At 38.9% G+C, this 19,204-nt stretch overlaps 1 protein-coding gene across 9 annotated transcripts in view; it reads right to left on the reverse strand.

The window, feature by feature from the left end:
• PPP1R12B (protein phosphatase 1 regulatory subunit 12B) overlaps positions 1–19,204 on the reverse strand; it is a 229,912-nt gene that overhangs the window by 143,141 nt on the left and 67,567 nt on the right. For all 9 annotated transcript variants that reach the window (XR_006815664.1, XM_045983432.1, XM_045983430.1 and 6 more), the window contains exons 3-8: positions 16,290–16,408; positions 7,678–7,837; positions 5,923–6,067; positions 4,611–4,685; positions 2,490–2,569; positions 1,468–1,607 (exon numbers count right to left, since the gene is read on the reverse strand). Coding sequence is in view for 8 of the 9 variants with exons in the window: in XM_045983432.1 (XP_045839388.1) it covers positions 1,468–1,607; positions 2,490–2,569; positions 4,611–4,685; positions 5,923–6,067; positions 7,678–7,837; positions 16,290–16,408 (719 nt within the window). In the remaining variant the exon portion in view is untranslated. The remainder of the gene's footprint in view (positions 1–1,467; positions 1,608–2,489; positions 2,570–4,610; positions 4,686–5,922; positions 6,068–7,677; positions 7,838–16,289; positions 16,409–19,204) is intronic.

Here is a 19,204-nt window from a genome sequence, read left to right on the forward strand (position 1 = left end):
AAGTACTAGACTAGCATTTCCAGAGCAAGATGTGCTTGCTTAATAACAGAAATTCAAGGCTCCATGAGTAAAAAGTCATCTCCTATGCTACAAACTTAGTTGGGTGTCTACCTTCTCTATACAATCAATGATCTTTAATTTCCTTTGGTGACATTCAGTGAGCTAATACTAATATACTAATATAAACCAGTGAGTGCCGGACACATGTACTATAAAACTTCAGTTATCGTTGGGGCGCCTGGGTGGCTCAGTGGGTTAAGCTTTTGGCTCGCGTCATGATCTTGGGGTCCTGGGATCCAGCCCCGCATCGGGCTCTCTGCTCATCAGGGAGCCTGCTTCCCCCCACCCCTGCCTGCCTCTCTGCCTACTAGTGATCTCTGTCTGTCAAATAAATAAATAAAATCTTTAAAAACAAAACAAAACCTTAGTTATCGTTAACTTCCAGTTATCCATGAGAGCTATTCTGTTGCCGTTGAACCTCTATTCAGTAAAACACAGTATCTTTTTTCTCAATGTTTGCCTGACTATATATCAAAACCAATGGGTACTTCTGCAACTTGGGGATCTAACCATGTTCAGCACCTCACTCTCACTGTTGGGCTTCCATATGATAACCTTAAGAAATGCCATATGAAGCATATATAATATCAATAATCAATACCAAGTTTTCACTCACTCATATCAATAAGAGTCATAAAGGTAAATATGATTTTGTTCCTTCTTCAATCCCCAACTCAGGAATTGAAGGAGCTTCATATAATCAGAAGGAAAATGAAAAGATCTTGGGATTCTGTTTAGAGAATCAGGGTAACCTGAGAACTAAATGCAAATTTTCACCAGCTGGTTAAAGATACTTGACCAAATATGACTGCAAGATCTCACCTTCTCAGCCTACTGCATATCTGGTCTCTATATCCTACCAACCTGAGGTCAGAGAGTTGGCTCCTTTACACAAAAATTTTGGGGCCAGTGGGGTGGGGGTGGGGAGGAGGTTTGCAGCAGGCCTGGGTGGCTTAGTCAGTTGAGCGTCTGACTCTTGATTTCCCCTAGGGTCATGGCCTCAGGGTCATGGGATCAAGTGCCCTGTTGGGCTCCACGCTCAGTGCCGAGTCTCAGTGCCGAGTCGGCTTGAGATCCTCTCCCTCTCCCCCTCCCTGCCTGTTCGCAAGCACACGCTTGAGTACTGGCTCACTCTCGCTCTCTCAAATCAATCAATCAATCAATCCTTTTTTTTAAAAAGGAATTTTTGTGTGTGCCTTGTCACATGGCTACATAGAAACTAACACACATATTCTAACCTAGCTCACAGCTTTTACCACCAAGTTTTCACTCAAAATTTGTTATCGTATCTTGGAAAACTAAACTTAGAGAACTTAAAAGTCCTCTAAGGCCTCCTAGCTCTGATAAGCAGTTATCTCCCTGCATTATGGAAACAGAGGATCTTTGCTATCAACATCTTTACATTACCTGCTTCCTTCTCAGTTTCTGACTCAGAAGCTTCATCTTCACCTTCCTCCTCCTCTGAGCTGGAGCTGCTGGACTCTTTGCTTTCTTCCTCCATTTCTTGGGACTTGGGTACCTCTTCTTCATAGAGCATCTTCTCTTTGCTAATTAAAGATGACAATTTGAGTGTAACTCAGAAATGGCAAACTATTTAAGTTCACTGACAAACATAAGGAAAACAAATCTATAAGCTTCTGTGTAAAAGCATTAACAGAAATACATCAAATCCTTCTTTACATTCTTCTGAATCCTTGTGTTTTTGCAGACTAAGGTTCATACTTTAGAGTATGATTTAAGTAAATCTAGCCTGTTCAACACACAGGAAAAAGGAGGGCTATGAATCTTGACGGTGATGAAGCAGGTAAATATTTTTAAAAAGTCACTTAACAAATGTTTACTGAGTGCTTATTACCTGCCAGGAATCATGCTAGTACAGCAATAAACAAAACACACATGGTTCCTGAGTTCACAGAATTTACAGTTAAGGATGCAGCTAGGACTAAGAACTCTGAAGCTGGGGGGAAAATATGTTATACACTGTCTCAATTAATTTCTAAATTTAAAACATCATCACTGGGGCACCTGGGTGGCTTAGTTGGTTGAGTGTCTGCCTTCAGCTCAGGTTGTGATCTCAGGGTCCTGGGATCAAGCCCCATATCCCTTGTGTTAGGCTCCCTTCTCATCAGGAAGTCTGCTTTTCCCTCCCTTTCTGCCCCTCCTCCTGCTCATGCTCGCACTCTCAATCTCAAATAAATAAAATCTTTAAAAAAATAAATTAAAAAAAAACCACATTCACCCATCCTCAGTGTCTCCCTCATATATCAATGCCAGCTCTTTGCCCCTCAAACATCCCACATGTTTAAAGATCATTTGGTTTAAATTGAACAGTTTCTTTCCTGTATAAATTCTCAATCTAAGTATGTCACACACACATATGCACCCAAACACAGCAGAGCTGTGCATTTCTCAAGCCCCGAATGTCTTACTTCTTAAAGAGTCCACTTTGCAACTTGCTGTTCAGGTCTGACTCAATGAGCTTATTCCGTGTCTCTTTTTCACTTCGAAGCTAGAAATTGAGAAAACAGAGAGGAAAGGGAAGAAGTTGACTGTTGGTAATAATCAGCAGCAATGAGAAGAACTCAAAATAGTACTGTCATTCTGAAGAAGACAGGACTAACACCAAAAGGGGAAGAAAGAACTGAGAAAGAGAGAAAGCCATCAGTTGGGTCTCCTTCGAAGAAAATGACAGGAAAAAAATCCTCATCCAAGGTTAGAGAAAAACCATGGTGTTAGAGCTTCAATAAAACTGTCCATATCAAATATCCAAACTCAATCTTCAAAAAAACCCTGGCTTCTAGGGGAGGCTGGCTGGCTCTGTCGGAAGACCATGTGACTCTTGATCTGGGGTTTGTGACTTTAAGCCCCATGGTGGGTGTAGAGAGATTACTAACATAAAATAAACTTTAAAAAGAAAAAAAAAAAAAAAGCCTGGCTTCTGATGAATTAAAAAAAAAGGAAGAACTTTGAAGGAATTCTTTATGACCATATCCTGAATTAGGCTGGCAATAGTTCTCAAGGTAAAAGACAGGTACCGAAGGAGAAATAAGTCCTTAGAATAAACTGTCTGGTATTTAGATACATGCTCTAGACAAAATGAGTTTATATCTTTGGATCCCAAAGTTATACAGGGAGCAAAGAGAAGCAGAAATGTTATTTAGTGAAAATATCATTTATGTTCAAAAACCAAACCATGCTGGGTAAAGGATACATCGAAACTCTCTATTATTTTCGTAATTTCTATGTGGTTCTAAAATTTAAAATTATTTCAGAATGAAAAGTTTAAGAAAACAACAAAAACCTAACTAAACAAAGCATACACCTTAGGAAGGCTGATCCTGCAAGATTAACAGCCCAGATAGTGTGTGGTAAGTCCCAGTTTTAGCCTAGGTTCCACAGCTTACCAAAGAAAACAAAATGAACTATTAAATTGTGCTTGTCTGAGCTTTATGTATGCAAGCCTTGAAGTAACAAGGATCTTCCCTCCACCAGTCCAGACGTGGTGCTGTACATGTGTGAGGTGGGACACAGCTGACCTGTGCCACCAGGGAACTCCACAGTTATTTTTTTTCAGGACTGCTCTAAGCTTCTCTCCTTTGTCCTAAACTTGAGTTCACATGCCCTAGTCACAACTTACGCAAAGGAAAACACAAAGGAAAGCTAGTGATTTTTTTCTGTCCTACTCTGTTCAGACATCAGCCCTGATGATCGTCAGTAGCTGATCTTTATTCTCTTTGCCCAAATTACTCATCTCACTTACAGGTAGAAAATGTGAATTATTCACTGTTTTTTTTGGATATTGGGTGGGTTTTTTCCTTCCATAGTCTGTACATGAGTACCATACTTAGTACCATACTATAGCACTAAGCAACATAATGGTACATGTAAGCAAACAATAAAAGATTTAGAATGAGAAGGGAGAGGAGGATTGAATTCTGGATATCTGATGAATCCTAAGTATAAATCACTGACCAAGTATTTTCCAATACAAAAAGATAGGTTTAGTTTTTTTTTAATTTTTATTATTTTTTTTTAAATTTCTTTTCAGTATTCCAGAATTCATTGTTTATGCACCACACCCAGTGCTCCATGCAATATGTGCTCTCCATAATACCCACCACCAGGCTCATCCAACCTCTTTAAGAAAAAAATATATTTCTCTCTGCAATGAATTTGCTTTAAATAAACGTGTCCTTTCAGTCAATAAGGGGAGAAAAAAGTTGTAAGATGTCCTCTACTCTAGTACTCCCTATTTGGAAAAAACTTTGAATATACCACATTCACTTCCTAGAACTCAAGGGTAATTATTAGTTTGTTGTTCTCATCATTTTTGACTTTCAGCTGCTTGAAGGCTGACTTATAATGAGTGAACTTTAACAACAATGGTTTCTGGGATATTTTCTAACAGATTGTTGCTAGTCCCTGAAGGGAACAATTGTCATCTCTGAAATGTAGATATGTCCATTTCAGCTCTCAGCAGACATAATTAAAACAAGGTATGAGATACCTGCACTGTTATAAAAGCTTTAAAGCATTAACCAAAGACTTACCACATTCTGCTTCTTCTGGAGCATCTCCAAGTGCTCCACAACACCCTCATCAGCGACATCAAATGGTGTCTGGCCCTGGCACAGAAAAGGGGGTACCATAATCAAAAGAAAACAGAAATAGTGATTTTGTGACTTTGTCAGAGAACTATTCAATACTCACTTTATGCCTTTGTTCCAGTGATAGTTACTTCCTTAACTTATCTACTCTACATTATAATAATGCCTTCATCTATCACAGAGGAAACTTAACAAGAAACAGCAAGTCTGCTGGGGAACCTGGGTAGCTCAGTTGGTTAAGCGTCTCTTGATTTCGGTTCAGGTCATGTTCTGTGCGTGGAACCTACTTAGGATTCTGCAGCCCCTCACACACACACACCTTCACCTATGCACACTCCCTTCCTCCAAACCAAACCAAAACAAACAAAACACATCAAATCCTTTAAATACATGTTTTTATATTTTATAAAACAGGATTGAGGAAATCACCAAATTATCTCTAATGCTTACTGCACCTCGGCATATAATCAATTGAAATCTCTATTTGTACCTGTTCTCAAGTGGTCTTACTTGATATATATGATAAATTCAATAAGGGGCTTTTAAAAGCCTCAGGAGGGGGTCCAGGGCTCATGTGCACTAAAGATTAAGTCACAGCAGTCACGTCCCTTTAAGTGAGAGAAGGGTATCTCTTTTAGGACACATTGGCGCAGTTCAGGACCCTAACCCATAATCTGGGGATGAAAGCTGGGTTCAGGAGAGACGTGAAGCAGGAAGAACAGCTACTAAGTAAAAAGCCATTCTTTGTATTCCTAGAAAATTACTAGATGTAGGGATAGGCCTTCTAAGGTTGCTTTAGTGAGGCTGAATAACTATTTTCAGTCAGACTCAAGGATCTTTGTCATTATAATGATATTTTAATGACTAGATGAGAGTAGAGCTCAGTGATCAAAGTCCTTGAATTAAAAATAAAATAAAATCCTTCATAACTCCACCATAGATAGTAATCTTAGGATTTCCCAGTGCTCATTTTTGTCGAGGGCAGAATTTTTTTTTTCCTATTTATTTTAGGGGCATCAATATAAATAGAATCAGAATGCTGATCAGTAGAGTTTTATTCTACATAGCAAACATTACTGTGTTGGTAATGGGTCAGGGGGGAGGGAGAAGGGTGCAGGGAACAGAGCCAATAGCTACCCGTGATATATATTTCCCTAGACAGTAAGCCTGGCCATTTAACTGAAACTTTAAGCCTTTTGTTCTGGAGACCCAGCCACGAATTTTACTGCCCTTTTAGAAGGTCAGGCATACTAACCAGTTTATTCCTGATATCCATGTCACAGAGTGCTTCTGCCAGGATGGAGCAAGCCTCCTTCACTCCCCAGTGTGCAGCAGCATGGAGGGGAGTCCAGCCATCATAATCCTGAACATTGAGTTCATAGCCAGCCTGGATTAAAAGTCTAAGAAGAAAAATCCAAATAAGATACTTACACTCTCTATATTACAGTTTTATGCCAAATAACCTATCACCTAATTGATATTCAGACTTCAGCCCTGAACCACTGGGATACTGTGATTACTTCTGGCCTCTAAGGCACAGGTCAGGCTTCATGGTTCCTACACTGAGAACCAACCACAGACAGCAGTTATCAACCACCCTGAAAGGTCATAAGGTATTTCCTAGGCATATCCATGTTATACCACACAAGTGTAGTATTTAGAAAGGTGTATCCCTTTGAGAGTCACTAAAGCCTGATTAAATTTGCCAAATCACAACTCTGTTACAAGGTATGTTTTCCATTTCCCAACACAGGGAGGAAAGAACATCTAGAATGAGAGCTCAATTCTCCTCCGGGCTCTTTACTTACTACCTTTCTAGTTGATATTTGCAGGATCCCATATATTTACTGCAGACTCTCAAACTCCCAACTCTGTGAAGTATTTGCCTAGACTTCTTGCTAACTATCAAAATCTGTGTGCATGGAGGAAGAAAGGTGTGATTCCTGAGACCCCAAAATGCACTGGCCTGACTTGAGGTCACCCGTATCATGGGCTTCCAGGCACTGTCTAAGAAGTGACCAGAATATGAATGTCACTCTCAGGCAGAAACAGTACACCAACATATTGCCACACCCATTAGAAACCCCATATTCGGTGGAAAGCGAAGCACTGGAAGAGTCTGGCAATGACCACACACACAATGCTATCAGCTACGAGCATTCGGGAAAGTCTGTCAACCAGTAAGCATCAAAAGCTACATAAATGGTTAACCATAAATGACTCTTAATCTCACAAAACAAACTGGGGGTTGCTGGGGGGAGGTGGGACTGGGAGAGGGGGAGCGGGCTATGGACATTGGGGAGGGGAGGCGAACCATAAGAGACTATGGACTCTGAAAAACAACCTGAGGGTTTTGAAGGGTCAGGGGTGGGAGGTTGGGGGAACAAGTGGTGGGTGATGGGGAGGGCACGTTTTGCATGGAGCACTGGGTGTTGTGCAAAAAGAATGAATACTGTTACGCTGAAAAAATTAATAAAAAGGAAAAAAAAAAAAAAAAAAAAAGCTACATAAAGCATGTACGGACAAGGAAAAATGGAACAGGCAGAGTAGTAGAATCCAAATCCCTCTTTTCAGTTTAACTACTCCACTCTAACTGGACACTGCACACTCAAGATCTGTTCCCTTAATCTAAAGAGCCCAAAGAAATTACCTCTGTACAAAAAGGACCCAAATCACAAGTCTGTCCTGTATTACATGTCACTAGGGGAGGAGACTGCTGGGATAGTAACGATAAGTCATAGCACTGGAAGAGATCATGTAAGGTCATCTTCTAGGCCAGTACACCTCATCTGTTTCTTATCATACGTGTCAGTGAGAAGCTAGAGTGACAGTAGGAGGGTGGGAGACCAGCTATGGGTTATTATCAGCAAAATATAAGAAAAGGCTGCATGATTAGAGAGGAAAACAAGAAATACATTGTAGTTGAAAATCGAATTCACCCCCTGCTTCCAAACTCCAGCTCATCTTTTCCCAGTCTGGCAAACTCCTGATTGATGTAAATGGACAATACCTGAGGACCTCCGAGTAGCCCTTGGCAGCAGCCACATGGAGGGCTGTAGCCCCTGAGCGAGGCTGCCTTACATCCTCTATTTTCCCGCTGTTGAGCCACTGGCGGGCATCCTGTAACATCTGCTGTTCCTCTTCTTTTCTTGACTGCTCTAGATCAACTCCTGCAGAAACCAGACAGCCAGCATTACTCAGGGTCCATTTAAATCTGACAGGGTATTTTCCTTAGATTCTAAACACATCATAAATAAAACCGCAAATAACGGTTTAAGTCATCAAGTTGGGTATTCATTAAATTTATTCTTTATTTAGAAGAACAATGACATTTATACACACATTACTAGTTTTACCAGGGTTAAATCACCATTTTAAATACGGTGTGATGGCAGACCCATTAAAGGAACATGCTTAAAATGTTTTTCAGTTTTAAGAACATAAAGACCAAAGTGGACATTGAGTTTTGTGTTATAGTATTTATACAATGCTCTACATTTCAAAGGCCTTTTACATGTTATACCATTTTAGTTTCCCAACAATCCTTTGAGGAAAATGTAACAGATACCATTATCACCATTTAACAGATGAGAAAATAACATAGAAATGTGCCTCACTCAAGGCCACAAAACACATTAGAGCTGTCATTAGAACTCTGGCATCCTAGGTCCCTGTTGCTCTTTTCCACTTACTAGTCCATAAGCCTGGTATCAAAAAATCTTAGATTCAGGTATGATGTACTTTAAAAAATTATCTACCTCTAATGTTCATTTCCACATGTAGGGAAATATACTGACTTGAAGCCATATAATCTAGAGCAGCTGAGTAGGTCATGTGCAGTTAAAGCTTCCAAGGGAATGTAGCTTTTGCTTCGCTTTAAAACATTATAGAGGACATGATCATGCATAATGATAATGACATGATCATTGCATAGAAATCAGCTGCATTTCTATACACAAACAATGAGGCAGAAGAAAGAGAAATTTAGGAGTTGATCCCATTTACAATTGCACCCAAAACCATCAGATACCTAGGAATCAACCCAACCAAAGAGGCAAAGGATCTGTACTCAGAAAACTATAGAATACTCATGAAAGAAACTGAGGAAGACACAAAGAAATGGAAAAATGTTCCATGCTCATGGAAGAACAAATATTGTTAAAATGTCTAAGCCACCTTGAGCAATCTATACACTCAATGCAATCCCTATCAAAATATAATCAACTTTTTTCACAGAGCTGGAACAAATAATCCCAAAATTTGTATGGAACCAGAAAAGACCCCGAATAGCCAAAGGAATGTTGAAAAAGGAAACCAAAGCTGGTGGCATCACTCTTTTGGACTTCAAACTCTAGTACAAAGTTGTAATCATCAAGACAGTATGTATAGGCAAAAAAACCAGACACATAGATCAATGGAACAGAATAGCCCAGAAATGGACCCTCAACTCTATGGTCAACTAATCTTTGACAAAACAGCAAAGAATATACAATGGAAAAAAGACAGTCTCTTCAACAAATTGTTGGACGGCCACAAGCAGAAGAACGAACCTGGACTATTTCCTTACACCGTACACAAAAACAGACTCAAAATGGATGAAAGACCTAAATGTGAAACAGGAATCCAACAAAATCCTTGAGAAGAAGACAGGAAGCAACCACCCTGACTTTGGCTGCAGCAACTTCTTGCTAAACATGTCTCCAAAGGGAAGGGAAAAACAAAGGCAAAAATATGAACTCCTGGGACTTCATCAAGATAAAAAGCTTTTGCACAGCAAAGAAAATTGTCAACAAAACCAAAGACAAAACAGAACAGGAGAAGATATTTGCAAATGACATATCAGATAAAAGGCTAGTATCAAAAATCTATAAAGAACTTATCAAACTCAACACCCAAAGAATAAATAATCCAATCAAGAAATGGGCAGAAGACATGAACAGACATTTCTGCAAAGAAAACATCCAAATAGCCAACAAACACACGAAAAAGTGCTCAACATCACTCGGCATTAGGGAAATACAAATCAGAACCATAATGAGATATCACTTACACCAGTCAGAGTGGCTAAAATTAACAAGTCTGGAACTACAGATGTTGGCAAGGATGCAGAGAAAGGGGAACCCTTCTACACTGTTGGTGGGAATGCAAGCTGGTGCGGCCACTCTGGAAAACAGTATGGAGGTTCCTAAAAAAAGTTGAAAACAGAGCTACCCAATGACTCAGTAATTGCACTACTGGGTATTTACCCCAAAGGTACAAATGTAGTGATCTGAAGGGGAAAGTGCACCCAAATGTTTATAGCAGCCATGTTCACAATGGCCAAACTATGGAAAGAGCCCAGATGTCCACTGGCAGATGAATGGATAAAGAAGATGTGGTTATCTATACACAATGGAATATTATGCAGCCATCAAAAATTGAAATTGTGCCATTTGCAATGACGTGGCTGGAACTAGAGGGTATTATGCTAAGCGAAATAAGTCAATCAGAGAAAGACAATTTTCATATGATCTCACTAATATGTAGAATTTAAGAAACAAGGCAGAGGATCATAGGGGAAGAGAGGAAAAAAATTAAGAAGATGAAGCCAGAGAGGAAGACAAATCGTAAGAAACTATTAGGAAACAAACAGGGTTGCTGGAGGGGAGGGAGTTGGGGGAGATGGGGTAACTGGGTAATGAACATTGGGAAGGATATGTTTTGTAATGAGCACTATGTATTATATAAGACTGATGAGTCACAGACCTGTACCCCTGAAACAAATGATACATTATATGTTAATAAAAAAATACAAAAAAATTACCAAAAAAATGGCATGTCCCCAATACAAACATACCCACCCAAAGAGTTCTATACTCAGGAGCAGGTTTTATTTGAGCTTGGTCTACTCCCAACCCACTTCCTAAATGAAAACCTGTGAACTACCGTAAGGATTGTCTGTCTGATTTGGAGAGACAGATGGGGTGAAAGGGTAAGCCATTTCTTTCTTTTTTTCCCCCAGCATCACTGAGATACAACAGACATAAAACACTGTGTAAGCTAAATTTGTTCATGTTGTTTTGATTCTTATATATTGCAGAATAATCACTACAATAAAGTTAATTAATAACAATATCATCTCACATAATTTTTTTTTTTGTGCTGGGAACATTTAAAATCACTTAGCAACTTTCAAGTTCATAATACAATACTGTTAATTAAAGTTACCATGCTGTACATTAGACCCACAGAACTTATTTCATAAACAGAAGCCTGTACCATCTGACCAATATCTGCCCATATATCCCCATCCCTAGCCCCTGGAAACCACCATTCTACTCTCTGATCATATTTGTTTCTTTCTCTGTCTTATTTCATTTAGCATAATGCCCTCAAGGTCCACCCACGTTGTTGTACATAGCAATATTTCCTTCTTTCTTTTTTCTCATGGCTGAATAATATATATATATATATCCATTCATCCATAGACTGACACTTAGGTTGCTTCCATATCTTGGCTATTTTGACTAATGATGCATTGAAAAGAGGAATACATATATCTCTTTGGGATTTTTTTTTTTTTTTCAGTTTTTTTTTTCATTTTATTTATTTTTTTCAGTGTAACAGTATTCATTCTTTTTGCACAACACCCAGTGCTCCATGCAAAACGTGCCCTCCCCATTACCCACCACCTGTTCCCCCAACCTCCCACCCCTGACCCTTCAAAACCCTCAGGTTGCCCCAACCTCCCACCCCTGACCCTTCAAAACCCTCAGGTTGTTTTTCAGAGTACATAGTCTCTTATGGTTCGCCTCCCCTCCCCAATGTCCATAGCCCGCTCCCCCTCTCCCAATCCCACCTCCCCCCAGCAACCCCCAGTTTGTTTTGTGAGATTAAGAGTCATTTATGGTTTGTCTCCCTCCCAATCCCATCTTGTTTCATTTACTCTTCTCCTATCCCCCTACCCCCCCATGTTGCTTCTCCATGTCCTCATATCAGGGAGATCATATGATAGTTGTCTTTCTCCGATTGACTTATTTCACTAAGCATGATACGCTCTAGTTCCATCCACGTCGTCGCAAATGGCATGATTTCATTTCTTTTGATGGCTGCATAGGGATTTTTTTTTTTAAAGATTTATTTATTTTAGTGGGGAGAGGCAGAGGGGGAGGGAATCAAGTAGACTCCCTGCTGAGCAAGAAACCTGTCATGGGGCTCAATCCCAGGACCCTGAGATCATGACCCAAGCTGAAATCAAGAGTCAGCCGCATAAACAACCGAGACACCCAGGCACCCCTCTCTTTGAGATTTTAGCTTCATTGCATTTGGATATATACCTTGAAGTGGGACTGCTGGGTCATATGGTAGTAGTTTTAATTTTTTGAAATTCCATGCAGTTTTCTGTAGTTGCTATACCAATTTACATTCACACCAACTGTGTACAACAGTTCCCTTTTCTCCACAGCTTTGCCAACACTTACTATTTCTTGTCTTTTTGATGACAGCCACTTGAACAGGTATGAGGTGATCCTTCCCAGTGGTTTTGATTTCCATTTCCCTGATGATTAGTGATGCTGAACATCTTTGCATGAACCTGTTGGCTATTTGTACACTTTCTTTGAAAAAAACGCCCATTTTTTGTTTTTTGCTATTGAGTTGTATGAATTCCTTCTGTATTTATCAAACATATGATTTGCAGATATTTTTTTCCCATTCTGTAGGATGTCTTAATTTTGTTGATTGTTTCTTTTGCAGTGCAGAAACTTCTAGTTTGATGTGGTCCTGCTTATTTATTTTTGCTTTTGTTGCTTGTGCTTTTGGCTTCATATCCCAAAAATTATTGTCAAGACCAATGTAAAAAGGAGGCTTTCCCCCATGTTTTCTTCTGGGAGTTTTATAGCTTCAGGTCATATGCATTAGTCTTAACTCTATTTTGAGTTAATTTCTGTGAGTGTTTTAAGATAGGGGTCTCATTTCATTTTTCTGCATGTGATTATATCCAGTTTTCCCAACACCATTTATTGAATAGACTATCCCTTCCTTATTGAGTCTTCTTGGCTCTCTTGTTCAAATAGTAGTTAACCATGTATATGAGGGTTTAATTTGGGGCTCTCCGTTCTGTTCCACTGATTTATGTATCTATTTTTATGCCAGTACCACATGTTTAGATTACTATTGCCTGGTAGTATAGTTTTATCATCAGGAAGTGTGATGCCTCCATCTTTGTTCTTTTTCAGGATTGCTTTGGCAATTTGGGGTCTTTTGTGGTTCCATACAAATTTTAGGATTTTTTTTTTTTCTATTTCTGTGAAAAATGCCTCTGAAATTTTGATAGGGATTGCACTGAACCTATAGATGGCTTGGGACATTTAAACAATATTAATTCTTTCAATCCATGAACATGGGTGGATTTCCATTTATATGTGTCTTCTTCAATTTCTTTCTTTTCAGATCTTTTGCCTCCTTGGTTAAATTTATTCCCAACCAATTTATTGCTTTTGATGCTAACGGCTTTTTGGTAGTCTTCAGGATTTTCTATATCTGAGATCATAATCATCTGCAAACAAAGAAAATTTTAGTTCTTCCTTTCTGATCTACATGCCTTTTATTTCTTTATCTTGCTTGATTACTCTGGCTAGGACTTCTAGTAATATGTTGAAAAGGAGTGATGAGAGTGGGTACCCTTGTTTTATTCCTGACCATAGAGGAAAAGCTTTCAACCTTTCACCATTGAGTATAATGTTAACTGTGGGCTTGTCATATATGGACTTTATTATGCTGAGATAATTTCTTCTATATCCAATTTGTTCAGAATCTTTACCATGAAAGGTTGTTGTATTTTGTCAAATGCTTTTTCTGCATGTTGAGATGATGATTTTTACCCTTCATTCTATTAATGCTGTGTATCATATTTATCAATTTATGTAGCTGAACCACCCTTGCATCTCAGAGATAAACTCCACTTGATCATAGTGTCTGATCTTTCTGTTGTGCTGCTGAATTTGGTTTGCTAATATTTTGTTGTGAATTTTTGTACCTATATTCAGCAAGGATATTGGCCTATAATTTCCTTTTCTTATACTGTCCTTATCTGGCTTTGATATCAGGGTAATGCTGGCCTCATAAAATGAGTTTGAGAGTGTTCTCTCCTCTTTGTTTGAAAGAATTTGGAAAGGAATGGTATTAATTCTTTAAATGTTTGGTAGAATTCACCAAAGAAACCATCCGGTCCTGGGTTTTTCTTACTGTTTGATTACTGACTCAATCTCCTTATTTGTTATCAGTCTGTTCAGATTTTCTATTTCTTCCTGATTCAGTTTTGGTAGGTGGTAAATTTCTGGGAATTTATCTATTTTGTCTAGGTTATCCAATTTGTGGGTATATAGTTGTTCACAGTAGTCTCTTACCACACTTTGTATTTCTGTATTATCAGTTGTAATGCCTCTCCTTTCATTTGGTTTTATTTTAGTCTTCTCTTTTCTTCTTGGTCTAGCTGAAGGTTTGTCAATTTTACTTATTTTTTCAAAAAAACAGCTCTTAGTTTCATTGGTCTTTTTCTTATTTTTCCCTGGTCTCTGTTTCATTTATTTCTGCTCTGATCTTTGTTATTTCCTTCCTTCTGTTAACTTTGGGCTTAGTTTGTTCCTTTTTCTATTCCTCTGAAATGTAAAGGTGAGTTGTTTATTTGAGATACTTCTTTTTTCCTAATATAAGCATGTTACTATAAACTTTCTTCTAAGAACGACTTTTGCTGCATTCTGTAAGTTTTAGCATGCTGTGTTTCCATTTTTGTGTGTTTCAAGATATTTTTAAATTCTTCTTTTGATTTATTCTTTGACCCACAGGGTGTTTAGTAGCAAGTTGTTTAATATCCACATTTTGTGAATTTCCCAGTTTTCCTCTTGTTTTTGATGGAATATTCTGTATATGTCTATTAGGTCCATAGGATCTAGAGTATAATTCAAGTGCAATGTTTCCTTGTTGGTTTTCTGTTTAGATGACCTATCCATTTTGCAAGTGGTGTACTGAAGTCCCCTTCTATTACTGTATTATCATCTATTTTTCCCTTCAGATCTGTCAGTATTTGTTTAATATATTTAGTTGGGTACATATGTATTTATGACTTATATCTTCTTGACGAATTGAAAGAGGTATCTGATTTAGAACATACCAGAATTCCACACAGAGAACAGTGCTACAAAGTTAAGCATACATTTGAACACCTCTTCCAACACAGCATATTCCTTAACTGAAGAATCAGAAATCAAAATAGAAAAGTTGGTTTCTGAGAGCACCTGAGTGGCTCAGTCAGTTGTCTGGCTGGTGATTTAGGCTCAGGTCCTGATCTCATGGGTCGTGAGAGCAAGTCCCACTGGGGCTCTGCACTTAGTGGGGAATCTACTTGAAATTCTCTCCCTCTGCCCTCCCCCTTCTCTCCCTCAAATAAATAATTTTTTTTAACACAAGAAAAGTTGGTTTTCTAAATCAAAGCTATCTTAAACACCTGTTTGTTTAAAAAAAAAAGTTTTTGTAAATTGTGATGCCTATCTTAGCATAAGGCCGAGTGGGACTGAATGGTAAACTAAGTATAAAGTTCTTTAATTCAAAGGGCACAAAAATTATACACAGGAAGGCAGTAAAAACAAGTATTTACTACACTAGAATATCATTATTTTAAGGCACTGGCATACTTTCCATAAAAAGCCAGATATTAAATATTTTCCACTTTGTGGGCCATTCTGTCTGTTCAACTCTGCTGTGGTACTGCAAACGCAGCTTTCAGTAATATGTGAACAAATGGATGTAGCCAGCCTTGGTCTGCCTATTCTAAAGGATCATATCAGGAAAGGCCACTGGAGCTTAATCTTCTGGAATAAAGTGCAGACTGTGGGTAAACTAGTTTAACGGAAAGACTAAATAAACATCACCATAAATCATGCCCACAAAGTTTTTTGATGGTTCTAGCAAACTTCCAAAAACCTGTCCTCCTTGCCATCTGACCATTTGCAATTAAAAGAACCCAGAGACTTCAGGAAAATCCTGACTTATTCTCTGATATGGATTCTTCTGAAAATTAAAATAAGTATTTATAGAGTTTATTCTTCTAAATAACAAACTACAGAATAATTGTCATGGTCAGTATGGTTAAGGATCATTTCAGAGGTTATAATACTTTTACCAGCACCACTTTTAGTTCTCATCAAGAGAAAAGATACAAAGTCATCAACAGAATTTGACCAATACTCAAATTTATACTATGTATCATCCTTTCTTTAGATTTTACAATGTGTAGCAAAATCCAGTACCATGTCCACACAGTGATAAACTTCATGCTTCTGATCAGTCTGATTTATATTATCAAAGAATACTCAGGTCACTCCCAACTATTCAATGGGTATACATCCTTGGATATGGCAGAAACAAGGAATGACCAGTCATCCTTTTGACATCTGGTCTATTCTCGCGTGAGTTATTAAGAGGACACATGATGTTGGTGATTGACAGTCAAGCTATCCAATGCTGTGGAGACAGATCTAATCCTCTCACAATATGATAATAAAAAACTCTATACAGCAAATGGATTATTTTCTAAGTAGCAATGTTTGAGAGTCTCTCCTGGCCCCCTGGAATCACTTAGGTTACCTTGCTTCTTCACTTGCTCCAGAAGAAGATCCTTCATGGCAGGCTCTTCTGCAAGGTCCGAGGGGACTTCACCTTCACTATTCACAATACCCACACTGGCTCCATGGTTAATGAAATACCTGCATAGACAAGATCCAGGATCTACATTATCTCGGTCAGTCTAATATTGATTTATACTTGTGCATATCCTCTTCTATGCAGAGCAAGGCCACTGTTTTGGGGTCTTAAATATGGTCCCAGATAACATGTTCCATTATTAATTTCTAACTCTATTAGCCTTCAATAGTTAGGACTGAAAGCTTCTCTATTTCATGACAAGCAATACCAACAAACAGGATTTCTTTCACACTCATATTCCTAATTTCTGTCCTCTCACTCCTGTTGGAGAGCAAGAGATTTTCTAAATACCATAAGGAAGACATGCAGCCATAAAAACTCACCCACCATCTCTGAGGTCCAAACACAGATTCCCAAAAGGATTTATACACTTGAATATTGGCAGTAAGAGCCCTCAGAAGATATGTAAGGAAGTAATTCTCACAAAAACTTTCTCAATGCCGCATTAGAGTATATTAAGTAGTGCTGGGTATGAAAACAGAAAAGTAATGAAATAAAATGTGCATGAATCTGCCTAAATTATGCCTCCACAAAACTTTCCCTTCAACCAGCCACCTACATGAAACCTTCTACACTCTAAGAGGAAACTAAATTACTTAAGAAATAAATAGTTAAACTCTAAACAGTTAGATTCTATATTGAAATACAATAGTCAATCCTGAAGAAGAAAGGTCTGATCGTTTTTTTTTTTTTAAAGATTATTTATTTATTTGATAGAGAGAGATCACAAGTAGATAGAGAGGCAGGCAGAGAGAGAGAGAGAGGGAAGCAGGCTCCCTGCCGAGCAGAGAGCCCGATGCGGGACTCGATCCCAGGACCCCGAGATCATGACCTGAGCCGAAGGCAGCGGCCTAACCCACTGAGCCACCCAGGCGCCCCGGTCTGATCGTTTTAATATCCTAAATGGATCCTTTTTTGATTTTCAAAGTGCTTTCACATAAAATTACATAATGTGTCAGGCAATTTTAAGAAGTAGATAATATGGGGAGTACCATCAGCACAAGAAATTGAGGCTCATACGTGTTGTTTTCCTAAAATCGTGGAAGTGGCAAATGACAAAGGTAGTGGCCCCAGCCTCCCCTCTTCAGGTCTAGCTCATCTGTTCACTAGATCAAGTTGCTTTTGGGCCAATGAGAATCCCAGTAATGCTGGGAACTCTACCAAATACTCAGAGTATTTAAAGGGAGGAAAGAGATAGTATTTAAATCAGTTTCAACGAGTCGGTGAGCATTTATTGGTCCCCTACTATGTTTAAGGCACCACATTTCAGATATCATAAATTTTCAAAAGATAAACAAGATTGTCACTATATTCAAAGAGCTGACAAAAGAGAATCAACAAAAACTATATTAGAATCACGTTTTTGGGGGCTGCCTGGTGGCTCAGTTGGTTAAGCAGCTGCCTTCAGCTCAGGTCATGATCCCGGGATCCTGGGATCGAGTCCCACATCGGGCTCCCAGCTCCATGGGGAGTCTGCTTCTCCCTCTGGCCTTCTCCCCTCTCATTCTCTCTCTCACTCTCTCTCTCTCAAATAAATAAATAAAATCTTTAAAAAAAAATCACGTTTTTGCTTTCTCAGTGCCTAGTACCTGGTATAACAGAGCCTCAACAAATGTGAATTTCTGGATTAATTGTGCATATATAAAGTGCAAAAGCATTCACAATTCATCTAATTTTCAGCTCTCCCTGTCCTTCCCTCACAGTCTCAGAGAATGAGACTTTTTTCAATTCAAAGGTTAATTCCCTGTATCTGCTTTCTTAATTCTATCAAGTACCAGTCCTCTGTTCATCAATTACTCCTTCATTTCCACATATTCAATAGCTTCTCTCTTCTGGTTCCTCAACTTCAGGCCAAAGAAACATTTAATTACAACTCCCTCACCCTGAAAAATCAAAATGGAAATAATCTACAGAGTAAGCACTCAGTAAATGCTTTTTGGGATGGGGCACCTGGGTGGCTCAGTCGTTAAGTGTCTGCCTTTGGCTGAGGTCATGATCCCAGAGTCCTGGGATCAAGCCCTGCATCAGGCTCTGTGCTCAGCGAAAGCCTGCTTCTCCTTCTCCCACTCTCCCTGCTTGTTTTCCCTCTCTAGCTGTGTCTTTCTCTGTCAAATAAATAAAATCTTTTTAAAAAAATGCTTTTTGGATTGAGCTCTACCCTACACTCTAATTAACTGAACTACTTGATGTTCCCCCAAACATCTCACTCTCACTCAGCTCTCTTCCACAGCTCAAATAGTTTCCTCCAACTGGATGAAACACCCTCCCTTATCTTTTCCCTTCTAGAAATTCCATATTTCGATGTCCATTTGAAATGTTTTTGCCTTCGTGCAGCCTTTGCTTGTTCTCACCAACTGAATTTTCTGTCTCCTTCCTTTAACTTCACCCTCCCTGCACAGTCCTCCCCATCACCAATTCTGGACCTCTGCCAAGACACTATTAACGCAACTGTCCAATTAGGCTGAAAGCTAGTTGAGGGCAAGAACTGTATCTTCCTTACTGTTATCATTGCTATGACATTCTCAAAGCATCTCTACTATCTCGGCACTACATAAACATTACCTGAAATAATGAAACATCTTAACCACTCTGCTCTGACATCGACTCCATCCCTTACTGGATCAGGCACTGTATAACGGCCCCTGTTTTTCCCCTTTTCTGACATGTTCTTATGCTCATGATCAAGAAGACTCATTTCTAGAAAGCAATCTGGCTCACCATGAATCAGAGATTATGGTTAAGCAAAGCTACCTTTCTAGACGATTTTTAGGAAATAAAGAAATAAAAACCTGTTTAGT

This window comes from Meles meles, chromosome 17, assembly GCF_922984935.1.
Source record: "Meles meles chromosome 17, mMelMel3.1 paternal haplotype, whole genome shotgun sequence".
Lineage (NCBI taxonomy): Eukaryota > Metazoa > Chordata > Mammalia > Carnivora > Mustelidae > Meles > Meles meles.